Source organism: Phodopus roborovskii, unplaced genomic scaffold, assembly GCF_943737965.1.
Source record: "Phodopus roborovskii unplaced genomic scaffold, PHOROB, whole genome shotgun sequence".
Classification (NCBI taxonomy): Eukaryota; Metazoa; Chordata; class Mammalia; order Rodentia; family Cricetidae; genus Phodopus; species Phodopus roborovskii.
In genome coordinates, this window is record NW_026126517.1 from 31355848 (window position 1) to 31376324 (window position 20477).

The following is a 20477-nucleotide window of genomic DNA, read 5'->3' on the forward strand; positions in this document are numbered from 1 at the left end:
GACTGACAGACTTCCAAGATGGAGGAAAGAGTCAAGAGCCAAGAAATGTAGATGGTCTTTAAAAGCTGGTAGAGGTAGGAAAGGGATTCTACTTGGGGTTTCTAGAGGAAAAGGAGGCCATCTAACACTTAGTCTCCTTCCTGTTAGGGTTGTTGAAAAGATTAAATGAGTAATGTATGTGAGCTAGGACAAGCAAGGACCTCCCAAAAAGTCTGAGGGTGCCTGCTGACTCATAGCTCAGCTTGCCCCAGAACTCTCTATGTAACCAAGGATCACCTGAACTCCTGATCTGACACCCTCTGTGATCACCATGGCATGCACACACTGAATGAAACACACAAAGACATGAATATTCATTTTTGTTTTAGAAAGTCAATTATTTTAGGGAAATGATATTTGTTTCTTTATATGTTAAATGTACTGGAGTGCAGCATATTCATTTAAGTTTTAATTTATAGATCTTAGAACACAGATAAAGGAAAAAATGTGTGTGTGTGTGTGTGTGTGTGTGTGTGTGTGTGTGTGTGTGTGTGTTTGTCTGCCACACAGACAAAAACATATTCTCATTCTCTAAAACGCTAACAAACAATGGTTTTGAGGTTTGGGATGTTTGTTTTTAGAGACAGGGTTTCTCTGTGTAGTCCTTGTTATCCTGGAACTCACTCTGTAGACTAAGCTGGCCTTGAACTCAGAGATCTCCCTGCCTCTGCCTCCTGAGTGCTGGGATTAAAGGTGTATACCACAAACAATGGTTTTAGACCAAGTAAAAATAGAATTTCTTATTAGCTTAGAAAAAGATTTGGAAATTCTTACTGAAGCCTCTGGGTCTGATAGTTCATCTAACAATTTTCTTGCATCTACCACAGCTTGATAGAGCCTCAGATTTTTGCCATCAGACGCAACAAAGCAAGCACTTGCAGAATTGCAGTATGTGCCTGAGAAAAGAAAATAAAGTATTTGGGTTACAGTATGTAATTTATTATTATTATTGACTAAAGTATAAGAAACAAACAACTACGCCTTTCTAGATATAACTATCATTCAGAATCATAATTAAATGGATACAATTTATGGATCTAAGCTTACTAGCAAGAACTCAGTAGAAATAAATATAAAAAGAAAACTCTAAAACTTGAAAGATAAGCCTGTACCAACACTTTGACAACCTATTAAAAATATCTGGGGGCTGGAGGAATGTTTCAGCAGCTAGGAGCACTAGCTGTTCTGGAGGATTCGGTTTGATTCCCACCAATGACACAGTGGGCTCACAGCTGTCTGCAAATCCAGTCCCAGGGATCTGATACCCTCTTCTGGCACCAGGCAGTCACATGGTGCACAGACACACATGTAAATACTCATACACATAAAAAAATAATTTTAAAAACTTAGCTATGACAAGTATAAATCATTTTGTGAACCAGGTATGATGGTAATATCAGCACATGTCAGGCAGCAGGGTCTCAATATCTAAGGCCAACATGGTCTACATAACATGTTACAAGCTAGGATATGACAAAAGAAAAATAAAGAAAAAAGACTTTCTTCATAACAAATAATAACTTAAATTTTATATCATCAAATAAAACACTTACCAAGACAATAACTAGGAATAAGAGTTGGAAGCCATGCCACGTTAGAAAAGGCTGAGGTATGTAAAGAGTTAATTCGAGCCAATTCTGATACTCCTCCAGTGTATGACAAAGGTCCTATGGGGTCTACACGCCACAGAATAAGTTCACTGTAGATTGCATTTGGGTCATGAAATGTACGAGTTGCTGCATTTCTGAGAGGTTGTTTCGATGACTCTTTTGTGTGTTTTACAGGATCTATTAATTTATTTAATTTACTGTCTGAGTCCCACTGACAGTCTGACTGAGGAGTCAACAGAGCATTATGATGGGAGGATGTCAGCAACAGTGGTAAAACGGAATGGCACGCCAAGTCATTAAGGTGGAATCTGTGGCCACAGTATCTGAACTTGTGGGACACAGTCAGAACAGTGGTAAAGGCTGACTTGTCAGCAAAAGTGACTGCCCACTGATTCAAAGACCCATCTATGTGTTTAGAGACCATCATTACTGTGGGTGCTAAAATGTTCATGTCTGTACTGTGTGATCTGGAGTGTGGCTGTGACCCATGAGAACCATCTACAGACATCACCTCTTGGTGTGATGAGATATGATATGAATCTTTTGTAGCATTTACACAGGCATACATCATGATATTTTTACTAAGAGAGTTTGCATCCCCAGAGGGAAATGCAACAGGAATCCGAGAGGAAAAAGTAATCTGAAAAACACAAACATGATTCATTATAAGGAGCTTGCCTTCTCTCAAAAATGCTTTTCCAAACACACTTCTATTTTCAAAATGCCAAATACTAGGTTCCTAGTTTAAAAAAAAAAAATCATGTTTAACCTCTGTATAGTTTAATTCCTTTCTTCTGCTTAGGTATTAGATCATTATTCATAGCTTAATACAAGATTTAAAAATAAAGTTTCAAATACATTGCTTATATATTATGTATCAAAATAACCACACATCATTTATCTAAATTGCAATAAGGATAAGAAAGATAACACATAAAAGCAGCTTCATCTGGCTTATAAAAGTGAAGATGAGCACATGCCTCTAATACCAGCACTTGGGAGGTAGAGGAAGAAGGAACAGGAACCGAAGGTCATCCTCAACTATACAACTAGTTGAAGACCTGTCTCTTATAAACAAATAAACAAACAAAAACTTGAAACCTCATATTTTCAAAGTAGTTTCCCTAGAGGTACTAAAAATATAATTCTCAGAAAGAACTAATAGTCAAATACTCAATGTTTCAAAAAAAGAAAAATATTCATTTCTTTGAATTAACTAAGTATGTAAAATGCATAGTACTAATCCTCTTTGAAAATGAGATATGTATTTTCTCAGTTGCTTATCAAAACTAAATTTTTTAGTAATTCTGAAACATCTGTGAAGTCTATATAGCATCTTGTTATTTTAAAAATATAACAATGTTTCCATCAACTAAATATACCTGGACTTGTCTAAATATCCCAGGGTTATATTCATCCAAGTACTTGACATGCCACACTAGAAAGGTGCCATCTACAGGGTGTACGGTGAACAGCATGTCAGGGTTCTTATTCCAGTCTGTCAGCAGTGTCTCCATCTTCCGATCAAGCAGCACTGTAGGCAGAGGCACTGTGATTCTAGGCTCCAGGTGTGTTCTAGGACTTCCCTCTCTCTCTCCATCCTCATGCTCTGATGATCCGGTACCTGCCTCAGATTCTCTATCCAGAGATAATTCTAAATCAGAAAATATATTTGTCAGAATATATACTAAATAATACTATAAAAATTCCTTTAGAAACTATAAAGTACCTTTCCAATTTGTGGCCAGGAAAAGTATTTTCTTGTCTGAATTGAAATTACTTTAACTGCTTTTAGATAAATAAGAATTTCATCAGATTTTCATCATTAAAATTAGCAAAACATATTTCTCATAAAACAATGTGGCTTCTAAAGTACTACTTCAGTCAAGGAAATGTAACAAACTATAAATACAGAGAGAGTTTGCCTGGAATGGAGGGAGGCACAAGTTTATGACCCAATCTACTCGGAAAGCTAAGGCAGAAGGAATTCAAGCTCTGAGCCAGTCTAGCAATTTAGGGATGCTGTGTCTCAAAACAAAATTAAAATGGCTGAGGGAGGAGTTCATAGAGAACTTATCCAGCCTTCATGAGGCCCTGGGTTTAAGTCTACTTCATAAACAAAACAAAACATCAGCTAGAGTTAGTTAACGTGTCCAAGAAAGAACAAGGACATTGCCTAATTGAGAGATAACCAGTACTAAAAACCAGAAAGAAAGGAGAATTCAAACTTAAAGAGGTACCACAAAAAGTTGTTATTTTAGTGGGGAGAAAAAAAAGCTTAAACAAGGAATACAAACCATGGTCTAATCTCATATGTAAACCCCTCTCTCTTTCTTCCTGTGAGCGTTCTTCGTCTTCTCTGTCGGCATCATCACTTTCATGTTCTAATTGTTTTTCAGAAAGTTTTCGTAATTGGTGCATAAATATTTCAGTAGATGATGTAAAATGAAATTCCTTGTTATTTAACCAATGAACTACAAATCCTCCATTGACATCATCAATATTAAATGCAGTGCCAACCAAGACATTTGGAATATCTGTGGAAACAAGAAAGAGTAAACTTTGAATATGATGCTCCAATTTCTTTAAAAACACAGCAAGTGCTTACCATGATTAAGCATGTGCTTACCCAGAGAAGGTGCCAAGCAAGTCAGCATGATTCTACCAGGACTTGTAACAACTTGAACTGAATTTAATGTTGACTGTAAATATTCAGATCTAATGACATACTCTTACATGAAACTACAGTACTAATTTCAAAACCAAATATAGAAACCCATCACCCTTAGATGAATCCTGGTTTTGAGAAAAGAGGGTTGACTATAAGACACATAATAGATGGCTGAAGAAGTTCAAATGGATGTTAAATACTATGGAATGACATAAGCGTGTCATAGGCATGACGATGATGCAGTCATTATGCCATGATTAACCTTACTCTTAAGGAAATACCTCAAGTGCCTAAGGATAAAATTCCATTATGTGAGCAGCACAGATTAAGAAAAAACAACTCGTTTACATATACGCACACATGATCATATGTACAAACACATATGAATTTAATGCAGAGTATCATTAATTGCATTTTTTAAAAATTATATCCTCACAGTCCACAACTCCAGAAAAATTTCTTTGGAAAAGTTAAAAAACAATGTTACAAAATCTAGCTGGAGCCAGGCAGTGGTGGTGCACACCTTTAATCTCAGCACTTGGAGACAGAGGCAGGAGGATCTCTGTGATTTGAGATCAGCCTGGTCTACAAGAGCTAGTTCCAGGACATCCTCCAAAGCCAAAGAGAAACCCTGTCTTGAAAAAAAAAAAAAATCTAACTGGAGAAGTTGCTCAGCTCAGAGGTTAAGAACACTGGCTGCTCTTCCAGAGGTCCTGAGTTTAATTCCCAGCAACCACTTGGTGGCGCATAACCAAAAAAAAAAAAAAGAGAGAGAGATCTAGCTTGTATATGCATAATAAATATTTTTAAAAATCTTATAAAAATCTAAAACCACCAACATTTTAAAAAGAAGTTATTATTACATGACATTCTAAAATAAAGGCTTTAAAGACCAAACTGACCATAGTGACACACACCTATTTGCCTAGAACTCAGAAGGCTGATGATTATAGATTCAAGTCCAGTCTGGGTACAAAGAGAAATCTTGCCTCAAAAACTCAGGGAGGGGATAAAATATCAAAAAGGTAATATAAATGAAATAACAATCACTCAGCTGTTGTAACATTGTCAAATAAAATAATAAGAACCAGAAATGTAGGCATAAAGCATAATTTTACACATTTTAAAAACTGACTATGCTGAACCTTGCTTCAAACTCAGCTTCCCCCTTCCTGTGGACTCTTTCAACACCCTCCCCCCCTTCCCATTCCTTCATGCCAGGCATCAATACCTAGAAATACCTTCTACCTAAACCCTACTGCACGTACGCACGCACACGCGCGCGCGCGCGCGCACACACACACACTCACGGGGGGGGGGGGGGGGGGGGTAGGGAGGGAGGGGGAGGGAGGGAGGGAGGGGAGAGAGAGAGAGAGAGAGAGAGAGAGAGAGAGAGAGAGAGAAACCACATCTACCTGGACTAAAGTAGGCTATTTTCACTGTCCTCCCTTGTCCTACATATAATCTCCCCAGTACCACCCTCAGCCTGGTAACAATCTGCTTGCACCTCAACTCCACCTCAGTGCATTCACTAGAGATTCCAACTCTTGGTTCAGACTCAAGGTCCCCTAGTCCTTTCATTCCTCTCTCTTTGCCTTATTGTAACCTATTCCCAGGAGCTCCTCTTCCCACCACACTTCCAACTCTGGAACCTGGTATCTTAGTATGAATCCACCTTAGCTCTTTCCTGAAGCTCCTCTTCCTCCACCCACTGACCTGCAGAGCACTATCTACCAGGCCAGCCAGCCAGCCAGCCAGCCAGCCAGCCAGACACACACACACACACACACACACACACACACACACACACACACACACACATAATTCTAGATCCAGAAAGAGTAATAGAAAGCAAACAATGGAACACCCACTCAACAAACACAGGACCAAATATCAACACCTAGAATCTCCTCAGTCATCCCAACCCTAGATGATTAGGCACCATCACAATAAACACAACCATGAATTGCCAAGACAATATGCTTCCAACAGAACCCTGAATTACAGAAATGCAATATAGTTGAGAACAAGACAAGCACATAAAAATAGCAATCATGATTTTATGGTCAAGGACCTTAAAGAAGCTATGAATAAGTCCCTTAATGAAGTCTATAAAAACTCAAACAGTGAAATAAAATAATAAAATAGTCCATGAAGTAGAAACAGAATCATTAAAGAAAGCCCAACTGAGAATTGAAACTTTAAGAAGTCCATCAAAAACCTCAGAGATGAGCCTCACAAGCGGGGCACAGACATAGAGTCTCAGTACTGACAACAAGTTAGAAGAAAAGGGTTCCCAGTAAAAGATATGATAAATCTAAGGTAACCCAAGCACAAACATCCAGGAAATCTGGGACACTGCGAAAAGACCAAATCTATGCATAATAGGAATAGAAGGAGAAAACCCAGTTCAAAGACAAAGAAAACATTTTCAACAAAATCATGAAAGAAAATTTCCCCTAAAGTAGGAGGTGCAAGAAGCATACAGAATACCAAATAGATGGAAACAGAAAAGAAATCCCAAACAATATGTAATAATTAGAACACTGGATATACAGAACAAAGAAAGAATAATAAAAGCTATGAGGGGAGGGAAAAAAGGCTAAGTAACATACAAAGGCAGACCCATTAGAATTACATATGACTTCTCAACAGAGACTCTAAAGGCCAGAAGGGACTGGATGGATATTCTAGAAACTCTAACAGACCTCAAATGTCAGCCCAGACTACTATACTTAGCAAAATTATCAATCACAATAGACAGAAACATTCCATAATAAAATCTAATTTAAATACTATCTATCTACAAATTTAGCTCTACAGAAGGCCTAGACTTCAAAAAGATGTTACTTTGCCCAAGAAAACACAATAAATAAATAATCTCAGATCAGTAAATCAAAAGGGGGATACACCTTAGCAACAAAACAAAAGAAATCAAAAAATAATGCTCACTGGTAACTCTTAACTTTCAAATCCCAATGAAAAATGCATAGACTAACACTGGATTAGAAAACAGGATCCACATTTCTGCTGCATCTAAGAAGCACACCTTATCATCAATGATAGACACTTCCTGTGGTGATGTGAAAGAAAACGGCCCACAAAAGGAATAGCACTAATAGGAGGTGTAGCCTTGTTAAAGTAGGTGTGACCTTGTTGGAGGAAGTGTGTCACTGTGGAGGCGGGTTTTGAGGTCTCATATATGCTCAAGCCATGCCCAGTGAGACAGACCACTTCTTGTTTTGTGCAAAATATATAATTCTCAGTTACCTCCCCAGCACCATGTCTGCCTGCATGCTGCCATGACCCACCATGATGATAATGGGCTGAACCTCTGAATTGTAAGCCACCCAATTAAATCTATCCCTTTAAAACAGTTGCTGTAGTCATGTCACTTCACAGCAACAGAAACCCTGCCTTAAACACTACCACAGTGTAAAAGGATTAGAAAAGTATTCCAAGCAAATGGAAGCAAGCAGGTAACCATTTTAATATCTGACAAAATAAACTTCAAACCAAAATTAATCAGATGAGTTGGGAGGACACTCTATACACAAAGGAAAACCCCACCTAGAAGATGCTGTAACTCTAAACATTTATGCACAAAACATAAGGGCACTCAGGTTCATAAAAGAAACACTACTACTGCTAAAATCACATTTTGGTCTCATACAGTGATATTAAGTGACTTTAATACCACACTCTTAACAACAGACAGGTTGTCCAGACAAAACCTACACAGAGAAATAACTGGAGTTAAATAATGTCATAAGTCAAATGGACCTAACAGATATTTTAGAGAATATTTCAATCAAACAAAAGAATATACTTTCTGCTCATCAGGTCATGGAACATACTGCAAAACTGGACACATGCTTAGACACAAAGCAAGTCTCAACAAATATAAGAAGATAGAAATAACACAGCACATCTTACCTGACCACCACAGATTAAAGCTGGATATCAACAACAAAGTATGCAAATTCATGAAAACTTAACTCAGTACGGAATGAAAAATGGGTCAAGACAGAAATTAAAAATGAAATTTAAATATTTTAAGAATTCAATGAAAATGAAAATACAACACACCCAAATCCATAGGACACAATGAAGGCAGTTCTAAAAGGCAAGTTCACAGCACTAAGTGACTACGTGTAAAAAAAAAAAAAAAAAAAAAAAAAAAAAACAGAGAACAAGAGAGCCCAACATTTGACTCCCAGTTTTTTACTGATAAGATTAATTAGATTAATCTTCAAATCCCACATCCCCCAAAAAGGCCCACAGCCAGAGGGATTCAGCAAAGAATCCTGATAGACCATCAAAGAAGAATTAATACCAATGCTCCTCAAAAGAGAAACAGAAAGAATATTGCCTAATACTTTTTATGAGGCCACAGTCACCCTGACAACCTAAATCACACCAAGACCCAACAAAAGGGGCTGGAGAGATGACTCAGTGGTTAAGAGCCCTAGCTGGTCTTCCAGAGCTCCTGAGTTCAATTCCCAGCAACCACATGATGGCTCACAAACATCTGTAATAAGATCTTGTGGCCTACAGGGAGAACATTATACATAATAAATAAATCTTAAAAAAAAAAGATCCAACAAAGAAAGAGAATTACAGATCAAGTTCTTTATGAACATGACTGCAAAAGTTCTGAATAAGATACTTGCAACCTGAATCCGAGAACACATCAAAAAGGTTATCCACCATGATCAAGTAGGCTTCATCCTAGAGATGCAGGGATGGTTCAATAAATATAATCAACACATAAACATACTGAAAGACAAAAATCACATGACAACCTCTTTAGATTCAGAAAAGGCCTCTGACAAAATCCAATATCCCTTCATAATAACAAAATCCAATGTCCCTTCCTAATAAAAGTCCTGAAGACACTAGCAATACAAGGGACATAGTTCAACATAGTAAGTACATATACAGCAAGCCCATGGCCCAACTTAAATGGAAACTCAAAAGCATTTCTATGAAAATCTGGAACAAGACAAGGATGTCCTTTCTCTCCATACCTATTCCATACAAAACTTGAAGTCTTAGCTAGAGCAATAGGACATCTGAAGGAGATCAGGGGCTACAAATTGGAAAGGAAGAAGTCAAAGTATCACTATTTGCCGATGATATGATTCTTTTATACATGAAAGACACTAAAAACTCCACCAGGAAACTTTTATAGCTGATGTACTTTCAACAAAAAAAAAAAAAAAAAAAAAAAAAAAAAAAAAAAAAGTAGCAGAACACAAAATTAACACACAAACTCAATAGCTATCCTGTACACAGATGACAGACTGTGAAAGAAATCAAAGGAATAATACCTTTCACAATAGCTCCCCCACCTAGAAAAATAAAATACGTGTGGATTAATGCTAACCAAGCAAGTGAAAGATGTGTATAGAAAAATCTTTAAGACATTCAAGAAGATATCAGAATATGAAAATATCTCCAATGTTCATGGATCAGTAGGGTTAATATAGTAACAATGGCCATGCCAACAAAAGCAATCTATAGATTCAATGCAATCGCCTTCAAAATTCCAACATTTAGGTCCCAGTACTGACCTAAGGCAAAGTGGTCAGGAGCTCCCATTCCTAACCAAGAAGCTATCTCTAACTGACAAGCACTTGGATAGGGAAAATTAGTTTTCTCCAATGAAGTCTCACTGGATACATAAACAACATTTACGGCAGGCCCAGTGCTAGAAGGTATAAACGCAAACTCAGTGGTATTTTTGGAGGTTTGTGTTCTCATATTGCTTTGTGTGGATATTTTGTATGTTACCTGGTCTTCTACTTGAATCTAATTTTACTTTATCATTAGGGGGTTTTGTTGTTTTTTATTATGGGGGGTGTTTTCTTTTTTTTTCTTTTTTAATATGTGCATGTGTGTGTGCATTTGAGGGTAGGGTAAGTTATAGACTAAGAAGTGGGGTTGTGATATGAAGAAGTTAGGTCAAGAATGACTGTGGCTGCATGCCCAAAATCATACATGTGAGCAGAATATAAGGAGGAACCTAAGAGATTCACACAAGGTCCTTCACAGAAGGAGAAAGGAACAAGATCTCCTGAGCACACTGGGAATGGGGGAGGAGGGGGAGAGACAGTGAGTGGAGAAGGAGTTAGGAGAAAAAGAAGGGGAGGAGAGAAGACCATGTGAGACCAGAAATACTAAGTCAAGGGATGAATGGGTGAGAGCAGCAAAAAAAAAAAAAAGATATCATAATAATAATAAAGGGAGCCATTATTGGTTTGAAGAGAAAACTGACTCTAGAGAAATGTCCAGAGACCTACAAGGATGACCCCAACTAACAATCTGAGCAAAAGTGGAAAGGCTACCTTAAATGCCCTTCCCTGATAATGAGATTGATAACTAAGGTATATACCATCCTAGAGCCCTCATCTAGTAGCTAGCTGATGGATAAAGAAGCAGGCACCCACAGCTAAACACTGAGCCGTACTTCTGAAATCCAGTTGCAGAGTGGGAGGAGTGATAAGAAAAGGGTTCAAGACCAGGCTACAGAAACCACAGAGAGAGCTGACCTGAACCAATGGGCCCCCAGAATGAAAGCTGGGGAACCAGCATTGGACAGACTCAGATACCCTGAACAGGGGTCTCAGTTAGAAGGCCTGGACAGTCTAAGGGACCTCTGACAGTGGAACCAGGATGTATCCCTGGTGCACGAAAGGCATTTGGGAGCACATTCCCCATTGAGGGATACTCCCTTAGCCTAGAGGCAGGAGGGAAGGCCTAGACCCTATTCCAAATGACTTGCAGATTTTGATGATCCCTCCTGGAAGGAATCACCCTCCCTGTGGAGTGGGGGGTGGGGGTGGGATGGGAGGGGATTCGGGGGGCATGGGAGGGATAGGGAACTGTGATCAATATGTAAAATAAGAGAAATTATATATATATATATATTGCATTGCTTCTATTAATTCTTAACCCAATAAGAGGACACACTAAAAGAAAATACCAAGGCTAAAGACAGTCCACACAGACAGAAAATAAGCTACACTGAGGTATAAGCTATTTAGATAAGGTTATAAAGAACAGCTACATATTGAGAGTATGCTAATTAGCCAGGCTCAAGTAAAGCTCTAATTTATTTGGAACCCTTGTAGACAAAGATGTTCAAAAATACTTATGAAATTACACTGTAAAAACCACTGAAGAAAGGTTACCTTTTATTATATTCCCACTTTAAAAAGTATTTTAAAGGGCAACATAAATAAAAACAGATTACAAAAGAAACACCATTTTTTTCAATGTATTTACCTTATTTCAATATATTTATTAAAAAAAAAAAAAGAAGAAGAACCAACAACTCTTCTGCTGCTGCTGCTTTACCTGTGGCGGGATTGATGCTTGCTGCGATGTGAAAGTGACACAGTGCATTGGCGTGGTGAGAAATGTGCCTCTGGACTTCATGGGTTGCAGTCTTGTCAGGCATCAGCTCAGTGTGAGTTACAAGCACAGAAGACCTCCTCTGTCCTTTCCTTAAGTTCTTCAGATGGTGTATTGTCTACAACAGAAAAGGAATGTCCTAAACACAACTCTAAAAAGTCTAACAAATGCCAACCAAAGAAGTCTTTCTATTCCTCAGAATTTTAAGACTGGCCCATGTGGAACTGAAGATTTGAAGATATACTTTCTTCAATTTTGGATATGTGCTCCACAATTCTTAAAAGTGTTTATAATTCAAGGCAAAAAGTAATTACTCAAAAGTACTTGCTCATATCTATAACTATGAACAAAGGCTCCTGGTTAACAAAGACTGAGTGTTTTTGTGGCATGGGTGATGTGTGTGTTTTGGGGGAGGGGGATTTATGGTATCCTGTACTGAAATGAGAGTTAGTACTCAGAACAACAAAAATAAACTTCCCTGAATCTCTTTACCAGGAAGAACAATGCCTCCCAAAATGCACTCAGAATTAGATACTGACCTAAACTAAAAATGTATTATCCTTACCAAAGAGTAATACCAGACACAAAACAGAACAGGAAGAGCAGACAGGAATACCCTTACTGGAGCATTGGGCTATGCCCACTACCTGCTGGAGAAAGGGCCCAGAGCATTACACTTCTGGGACAGTGGTCCAGCACTGAGCTATTTATCTCCCAAGCCATTGCTCGGCATGTGGGATTTAAATTAAGATGAAACTATAAGGGCAAAAATCTTCATAGCACGCCTGCTCACATGTACGATTTTGGGCATGCAGCCCAAGTCATTCTTGGCCTAACTTCTTCATATAACAATCTCACTTCTTAGTCTATAACTTACCCTACCCCCAAATGCCATACTTTATAAAACTTTCTATTCTTTTCCTTTGTTCTCATAGTCATGAAGTAAGCAACTAAGTATGCTGCCAACTCTTTTCTACTAAAATAATCCTTTTCAGTTTTCCAACCATTAAACTTTTTCTTTCAGAAAACAGTATCATTCAGTGTATGTTCTCTACTGTCTCCCTGATATGGAGTTGCTGATTTGTTTAGACCTTCTGGCCCAAACTGCCTGTCAAAATTTTTCAATAGTTATTTGACATCCAACAAAGACATAATACTATTTATATTTTTCCCAAGGAATAAAAAATGCAGTTTAAAAGTATACAATTATACAAACCTAGCAGTGAGGAGTTTCACAGATGATATAAGAAAGTATAGTATGCTAGGCAGATTCAACCATTGAATTATCTCCTGGGCTCCGACCTACAGGATTTAAATTAAGAGGTATCTACACAATAAAAACCCTCCATGGCACACCTAAAATAAGGCCTTTTCTTTTAAAAAATATTTAGACATTACTGATAATATTGTTAAAAGATGATAAAAGCTTGTCAAATCACTGCTAGGCCATGTTAGGTAAAAAGAAATGTATGAGGTATCACAGTGGACACAAAGACAGTTATCAGATTATTATTTGAAGATGAAACATATTATATAAATATATAAAAATAGTGTCTAGTTAATATTTCAGTACTTTGTCCTATTAAATTTCTATACAAATGCAAAAAGGTGACTTAAAATAACCTGACTTGCTTTTAATCTTAAAACTTAAATGGTTTTGGCCATTTTAAAAATATGTATGAATAGTATCCAATCATAGAGAGTAAGTATAATCACTAGAACCTGCTTGCTTCACATAATACTCAAGAGCACCATGTCTGAAGAGACAAAACATCCATCAAAGCAACTTTGGCCATGCAGCCATTAAACCATTTAGGTGCACAACACACAAGTAAATTAGTAGTGAAAGTAGTATTTGTAGCATTAAGTAAAGTTATGAAATATTTCATGCACTATGATCTTAATCATATAAATAAATCTATAAATAGACACATGACTGTAAAAGTTTAATTATAAATTATATTATCTTTTTCCCCCTTTTCTTAACATAGTTTTAGAATAAGCCTATCTTGGACTGGACAGATGGCTCAGTGGTTAAGAGCACTGGCTGCTCTTCCAGAGGATCCAGATTCAATTCCCAGCACCCACATGGTGGCTCACAATCATCTGACTCCAGTTTCAGCAGATTTGAGACCTCCTCTTCTGAATCTCCTCAAGGTTACCAGACATTCATGTACTGCATTTACATATATACAAGCAAAACACTCATATACATAAAATAATAAGTATTTAGAATAAGAGTGTCTTTCTTGTATAATAGAAATAGTCATAGGCATATTTACTACATAAAATGTCTAATAACTTTGAATACTATATATGCCTCATTTTATTCCTTATTCATTTTATATACATTAGTTAACACAATATCATAAGCAATTTCTTAAAAGATTTTGCTTTTTATCTTATTTTGTTTTGATTTCTATTTTGTTACTTTTTTTTCTGTTCTAATCTGAGACAGCTCTACAGCCATACACCCTGAACATGCCCAATCTCGTCTATTCTGAGACAGAGTTTCATGTAGCCCAGGGCTGGCTTCCAACTTGCTATGTAGGTAAGGCTAACTTTAAACTCTTGACTTGATCTTCCTTCTAATTTCCAAGTGCTAGGATTACAGGTATGTATACCACACTACATAAAGATGTGTATGCATCTGGGAAATTTATTTTATATATGTGAGTGCTTTATTATATGCACATCTGTGCACCATGTGAGTGCCTTATGAGCCACTATGTCCTCTGCAAGAACAAATGTTCTTAATAGCTGAACCATCTATCCAGGCTGATTGCACTATATTTTAAAAGTGATGAGAGTTCACCTGTGCCTAACATTTGTGTGTTTTTGAGACAGAGTTTTATGTAGCCCAGGATGACCCTGAACTCCCTAAGTAGCTAAAGATGATATTGAATTTCTCCTGAGTGCTACAATTACAGATGTGTACCATATGCTCGGTCTCTTAACAAAATTTCTGTTAGTTGCTTTTTGTTCTTGTTATACTGTTGTTTTTGTTCATTTGTTGGACTGAGTCTTGTAGGCCAGGCTGACCTTAAATTCTCAATCCTGCCTCTCAGGCGGTAGAACCATAGACATACAACACCAAACCCAGCTCTACCACACAGAGCTTCTCTGCCTAAGATCTTAATGAATAATTATCTTTACTCTTAAAAACCAAAATGAAATAAAAATGAAACATTTGGAATTTCAAGGACTTTTACATATTATATTAGTTAAAACTAAGTACTCCTGAAGATTTTGACATTTGACTTACAAAATGAAAACATCAAATTTATATTACTTATCTAGACTATCTGCCTAAAATAATCACTATCTGTATTAGCTTCATAACAGCACACATTGAGTAATTTCACACACATAAAGTAAGAATTTGCTATTAACTTTACCACATGTTCATGTATACCATATCCAGCAAAACAAATCTTCAAATCCATTTATCACTTTACATAATGTAATACCTCAAGAGCATGCTGGATTCTGTCTTTGTGTTTTCCAGCATGAGAAAGGTTGCTGGCGATGCTGGAGGTAGTGGTCTCACAAATCTGCTCACCCAAAAGACAGTCTTCTGGTAAAAGTGTTTCTGCCCAGAGCCGACACACACCGTCATGGCATGAAGTCAGTAAGACATTACAGACAGAACCCCTAACAGCAAAGAAAAACACACAAAGCTATGAGTATCAATGCCATCCATGGACAAAGCTATTAATATTGGCTCTTCATATATTAAGATGGCATTAATATAAGACACTATATGGAAAAAGTAATTCATCCAAGGGATTGAAACCTTTCATTGAGATACAGTAAGAACTGGAAAATGATCTTCAAAATAGCTGTAGAAATTTCTGCTTGACTGTACATGTACTGTTGAAAAACAGGCTCCAAGGAAACCTAATGCTCTAAGATAGAGGGTGATCATAATAAAATCATTAAATATGATTGTTTAGTTGATAGCAGAAGTCTATCATTTCTGACAACCTGACAATCCAAAGAGTTGTAAATAGGCAAACAAATGAGCATCTACATACTGTAAATCAATGTCATTAAGTTAAAGGAGGTTAAAAACCTTGTAACATCAAGCAGTTTGAATACATTAACTCCCCCCCCATTCCTCTCTATCTCCGTCTGTCTGTCTGTCTGTCTGTCTCTGTGTGTCTGTGTGTGTGTGTGTGTGTGTGTGTGTGTGTGTTTGTGTGATTTGTGTGTCTGTCTGAATGTCTATTTCTGTTTGTCCAACATGGGGGCTTGGGAGTCAATGGGCTGGATCCAGGACCTAGTGCACAACAAGCAAATGCTCTACCAACTAAATTATGGCCTGCAAAAATTATTCTTTCTTTTAAAAAACCTGCAAAAATTATTCTTTCTTTTAAAAAAATAACTCGGTGGTCAAAGAGTTAAATAGTTCAATCTCAATACCCCACATGGCAGCTCACAATCAGTAACCCCAATGCCAGGAGATTCAATGCCTTTTTAGCAATGGACACAGATAATGAATAATGTGGTACATAAACATACATTTAGGTAAACACACCTACACATAAAACAAAAGAAAATAATCTTGGGACTGAAAAGATGGCTCAGTGGCTAAGAGCACTTGCTGCTCTTCCACAAAACCAGTTTTCAGTCCCAGCACCCAAATGGTAGCTCACAACTATCTGTAACTCCAATTTGAGGGGATCTGTTACCCTCTTTGGCATGCTTGCAATGCACGATATGTACACAGGTAAAACACCCATGCATATAAAATAAAAATATAAATTAAGGGCCTTTAAAAACTGCTTACACAAAATCTAACTTAGTCAAAACCTTAAAAATTATTTTTCAAATATTTATAATAAGTGTAAATAACTTTAAATGAACCTATTTTAAATACAAATGTAAGCTGTCTCACTAATTATTTTATGACTCCAACATATTACTACAGAGGGTATTGAACAAAACAAAGGTTCAAAATGAGATGCTCCCTTAGCAAGGCTAAGGACTTCAGTCTTTGGCGTATGGAATTCGGAATTCAGTCTCTTTTGAATGGATCAAATAAACCTTTCACTTGGACTCCAAAGACAGATGAATTCCCCATGTTATCTCCATATAATGTGCCATCTCTGTCATGTGTAAACTGCTATTAGACACTGTTTAGCAGATGAATAAGGCTTTCTTAGCAGCTTCCAAGTAACCAATTGTGTTCTTAAATCTGTATATACAATATGGAAATAGCCTGTATGTGTTGTTTGTAGTTTATTAAATCTTCTGAATACCTTCAAAAGATAACATAACAATGAGGGTAATTTTATATAATTAAACCTCCAAACAGATGGTTCCAAATCTGTGGATCCAACGAATTACACATCAAAAATATTTTTTGGAAAAAATGCATCTATACTGAAAATTTAGAGGCTTTCTCATAAAAGTTAATGTATATGTATATGTATGTATATACATATATATATAATCATCTATGCTGTAAGAGTTATTATAAATAACCTATAAATAATTCAAAGTACATGGAGAGATATGCCTAAGTTACATGTAAATATTGCTCCACTTTGTATAAATGACTTGAGCATCTACAGATTTTAATATATTTGGGAAGTCTCAGAACTGATCCCTCATAGTTATAAAGAAATGACTAATTAAAAACAATAATACTTCAGCCTCTCAGCTCTAGACAGCATGACACTAAATACACATACACACAAATATACATGCATGCAATATTAACAGTATAGAAAATGGATTATTTATGTCAACAAAACTTTTTTGTACAACTCTTTGAGAAGGTCCTATGGGTAACCCTAGCATCAAAAAGGCACAATCTAGCTAATAATTCACTGTAAATTATATTCTTACCACTATGTACATTATTAACAGTTTGCTACTTTTCTTCAATGAGTACTTTCCTGTTAACTAGCAAAAACACCCACTTTAGAATATTCACAATTACTAATGTTACTACTCATAATAGCAGTTCAAGTTGTCTGAGCAATTAATATGTGCTAAGGCCTGTACTAAATACTTTATGTACACAAGCCCATCTTTCTCATTGTTTGCTGAGATGGTTAGTTACTACCCTTGTTCACCAAAAAGAAGAACTGAAGGAAAACTGAAGAAATCTATTTACAAGCTCACAGGGCTAATGAAACTGAATTCAAACAGCTTCATTCCAGTCAATTCTGTTAATCACTATATACCAGTACAGTGAAGATTCCATTTTCATTATTTTTATAAACATGTAAGGTTAAAAAATAATGTTTTATGAAACATGTATCCAACCTGGGCATATACTTGCTTGTTTTACGCCATGAGAAACCTGTCACTGCTCGAGGATGTGCCAAGTAAACAAAGGAAAACTGAGTAGATGCCTGTCTCCTTTTCACTTCATGGTGATCCTGAGGTATGATTGAAGACTTCCAACCAGTCATAGGGTACCACACTTTCAAAAGACAGTCATCCTGTAAAAGATACAGATCCATATAAAAATAATTTGTACATATGCAATTCAAAATGTGGTAGTGTGAGTTCTAAAACAAGATATGTCTTTAAAACACAATGTGTAATCAATGTATTATAAAACCAAACCTAAAATGACATTTTATTACTTTAAAAATAAATGGGCAATTTATTCATTATCTACTTTTGGTGTGTGCTGGCACTTTTCAAACAGAGACTAACACTATATAAAAACCTGCAGATGGCTGGAGAATAGAGACTAGTCCCTTGGATATAAGAAAGGATAAAAAAGATGACAAATTTTCTATCAGTCACTGTCATTCTCTCCTGTTTAAGGTATCTGCAAGAGTGAAACTCATCTTAAATATTATTTCCTGTTCTAAGTTAAGAATCAGCTAGTCTTTTCTATAGGGCTAAATAGATGACAGTAAACAAGCAGGCTTCACAGGTCTATGGCACAGATTTATTCTTTGTAAACACAAAGAATAATCTTGCAGATTTTTTTTGTAAACACAAAGAATGTTCTTTTTCTTTCCTTTCTATGATCCTTTAAACTTAAAAAAAAAAAGGGGGGGGGGGTGGGCTGGAAAGATGATTCAGCAGTTAAGAACAGTGCTGGATCTTCCAAAAGACCCAGCTTCAATTCCTAGGACCCATACAGTGGCTCATAGCTTCCTATGACTCCAGTTCCAGGGGATCTGACCCCCTCTTCACCCGTCTTGGACACTGCACTCACATGGTACACAGACTACAGGCAAAATGCACATACATGCAAAAGAAAAAATAAAGAAACAATTTAAAAGACTAAAGGTGGGGTGGAGAGTTGGCTCAGTGGTTAAAAGCAATTGTTGATCTTGCAGAGGACCTACATAGCAGTTTGCAACTACAGTTTCAGGGATCCAACACCTTCTCCTGACCTCTGGCATGCAGGTGGTACACATATATACACTCAAGCAAACACTCACATATAAAATAAAATAAACCTGAAAAAAACTTTTTTTAGTAACACTGTAAAAAACACAAAACAAAACAGGCAGTGGTGGTGTACACATTTAATCCCAGAACTCCTGAGGCAGAGGCATGTGGATCTCTGTGAGTTCAAGGCCAGCCAACTCAACACAGAGAAACCCTGTCTCAAAAAAACAAAAACATAATAAAAATAAAAATACACAAAACAAGCAATAAATAAATTGTAAATATCATTTGTTAGTACCTGGACTAATAATATCCTGATGCCTTTTATAAGTGATTTTTAAAAATGAAGCAATTAGCTAGCCAATAGAAATCTTTTCTATTCCTCTAGTACTTACAGGAATGACAACAGCACTGACTTTTATCAAGTGCTGTGTTTGTGCGTGCTTGTGTGTGTGCTATGTGTGTATGTTGCATCCATGTTGAGTATGCAGGTGCTCCCACATGTGGGAGCAGAAGAGGACCCCAGACGGCTTCAGGTACCTTCTCCTATCATCTGTGTCTTACTACCTTGAAGGAGACCAGCCTACCACTGTGGCCAGTATGGCTGGTCAGCAGGCTCTTGGGACACACCTATCTCCTCTCCCAAAATGCCAGAATCACAGGCTCATGCAGCCATGACCATCTTTTCATGCAAGCTCAGGTTAAGGGAGAGGAATGTATGGATCTTCAAATTTGTCAAAATCCATTGAAAGAACAGTTAAATACATACTTACTTTTATATAAATTATCTCAGTAAGTTAATTTTAAAAGGAAAAAAGACGGCAAGACTCACATATTCATTTTTATCAACAGAAGAAAAAAAAGAGAGAACTACTGATGTTTGCTAAGAGCTGTCTGAGGTAGAGTATTTCTTGTGACACAACATTTGTCTAACTCACATGAGGCCTTGGGTACCATCCCAAATACAAAAAATAAATATTTTTTTAAAAAGTTGTATGACTAAGTTAAATTGTAGCAGGTTTACTCACATGATGGAAAAATTACAGTACCCTTAAAAAGACTTTAGAGTCAGTCATGGTTAACACACACGCGCGCGCACACACACACACACACACACACACACGATCCCAGCTGAGAAGGCAGGGAACCACTGGGAAGGCTGAGCCTGTACGAATTAAGAGACTAGCTTGGGCTATATACTAAGAGACTATTAAAAAGAAAAGATTTAATCAAGTATCTTGTGAGTAGAAATGACTCATTAGTAAATAAGATTTTATTTAAGATCAGATAAAAATTCCAAATATCCTTAACCCAAGAAAAATGTAATTCTATGTTTATAAGAAATGGATCTTATCATCAAAAGTACC

General features: G+C 36.8%; 1 protein-coding gene across 4 annotated transcripts in view; it reads right to left on the minus strand.

The window, feature by feature from the left end:
• Dmxl2 (Dmx like 2) overlaps nucleotides 1-20477 on the minus strand; it is a 116854-nt gene that overhangs the window by 60685 nt on the left and 35692 nt on the right. For all 4 annotated transcript variants that reach the window (XM_051197488.1, XM_051197486.1, XM_051197487.1 and 1 more), the window contains exons 7-13: nucleotides 18019-18197; nucleotides 15210-15393; nucleotides 11683-11857; nucleotides 3947-4186; nucleotides 3032-3303; nucleotides 1593-2289; nucleotides 814-935 (exon numbers count right to left, since the gene is read on the minus strand). In XM_051197488.1, the coding sequence (XP_051053445.1) occupies nucleotides 814-935; nucleotides 1593-2289; nucleotides 3032-3303; nucleotides 3947-4186; nucleotides 11683-11857; nucleotides 15210-15393; nucleotides 18019-18197 (1869 nt within the window). The remainder of the gene's footprint in view (nucleotides 1-813; nucleotides 936-1592; nucleotides 2290-3031; nucleotides 3304-3946; nucleotides 4187-11682; nucleotides 11858-15209; nucleotides 15394-18018; nucleotides 18198-20477) is intronic.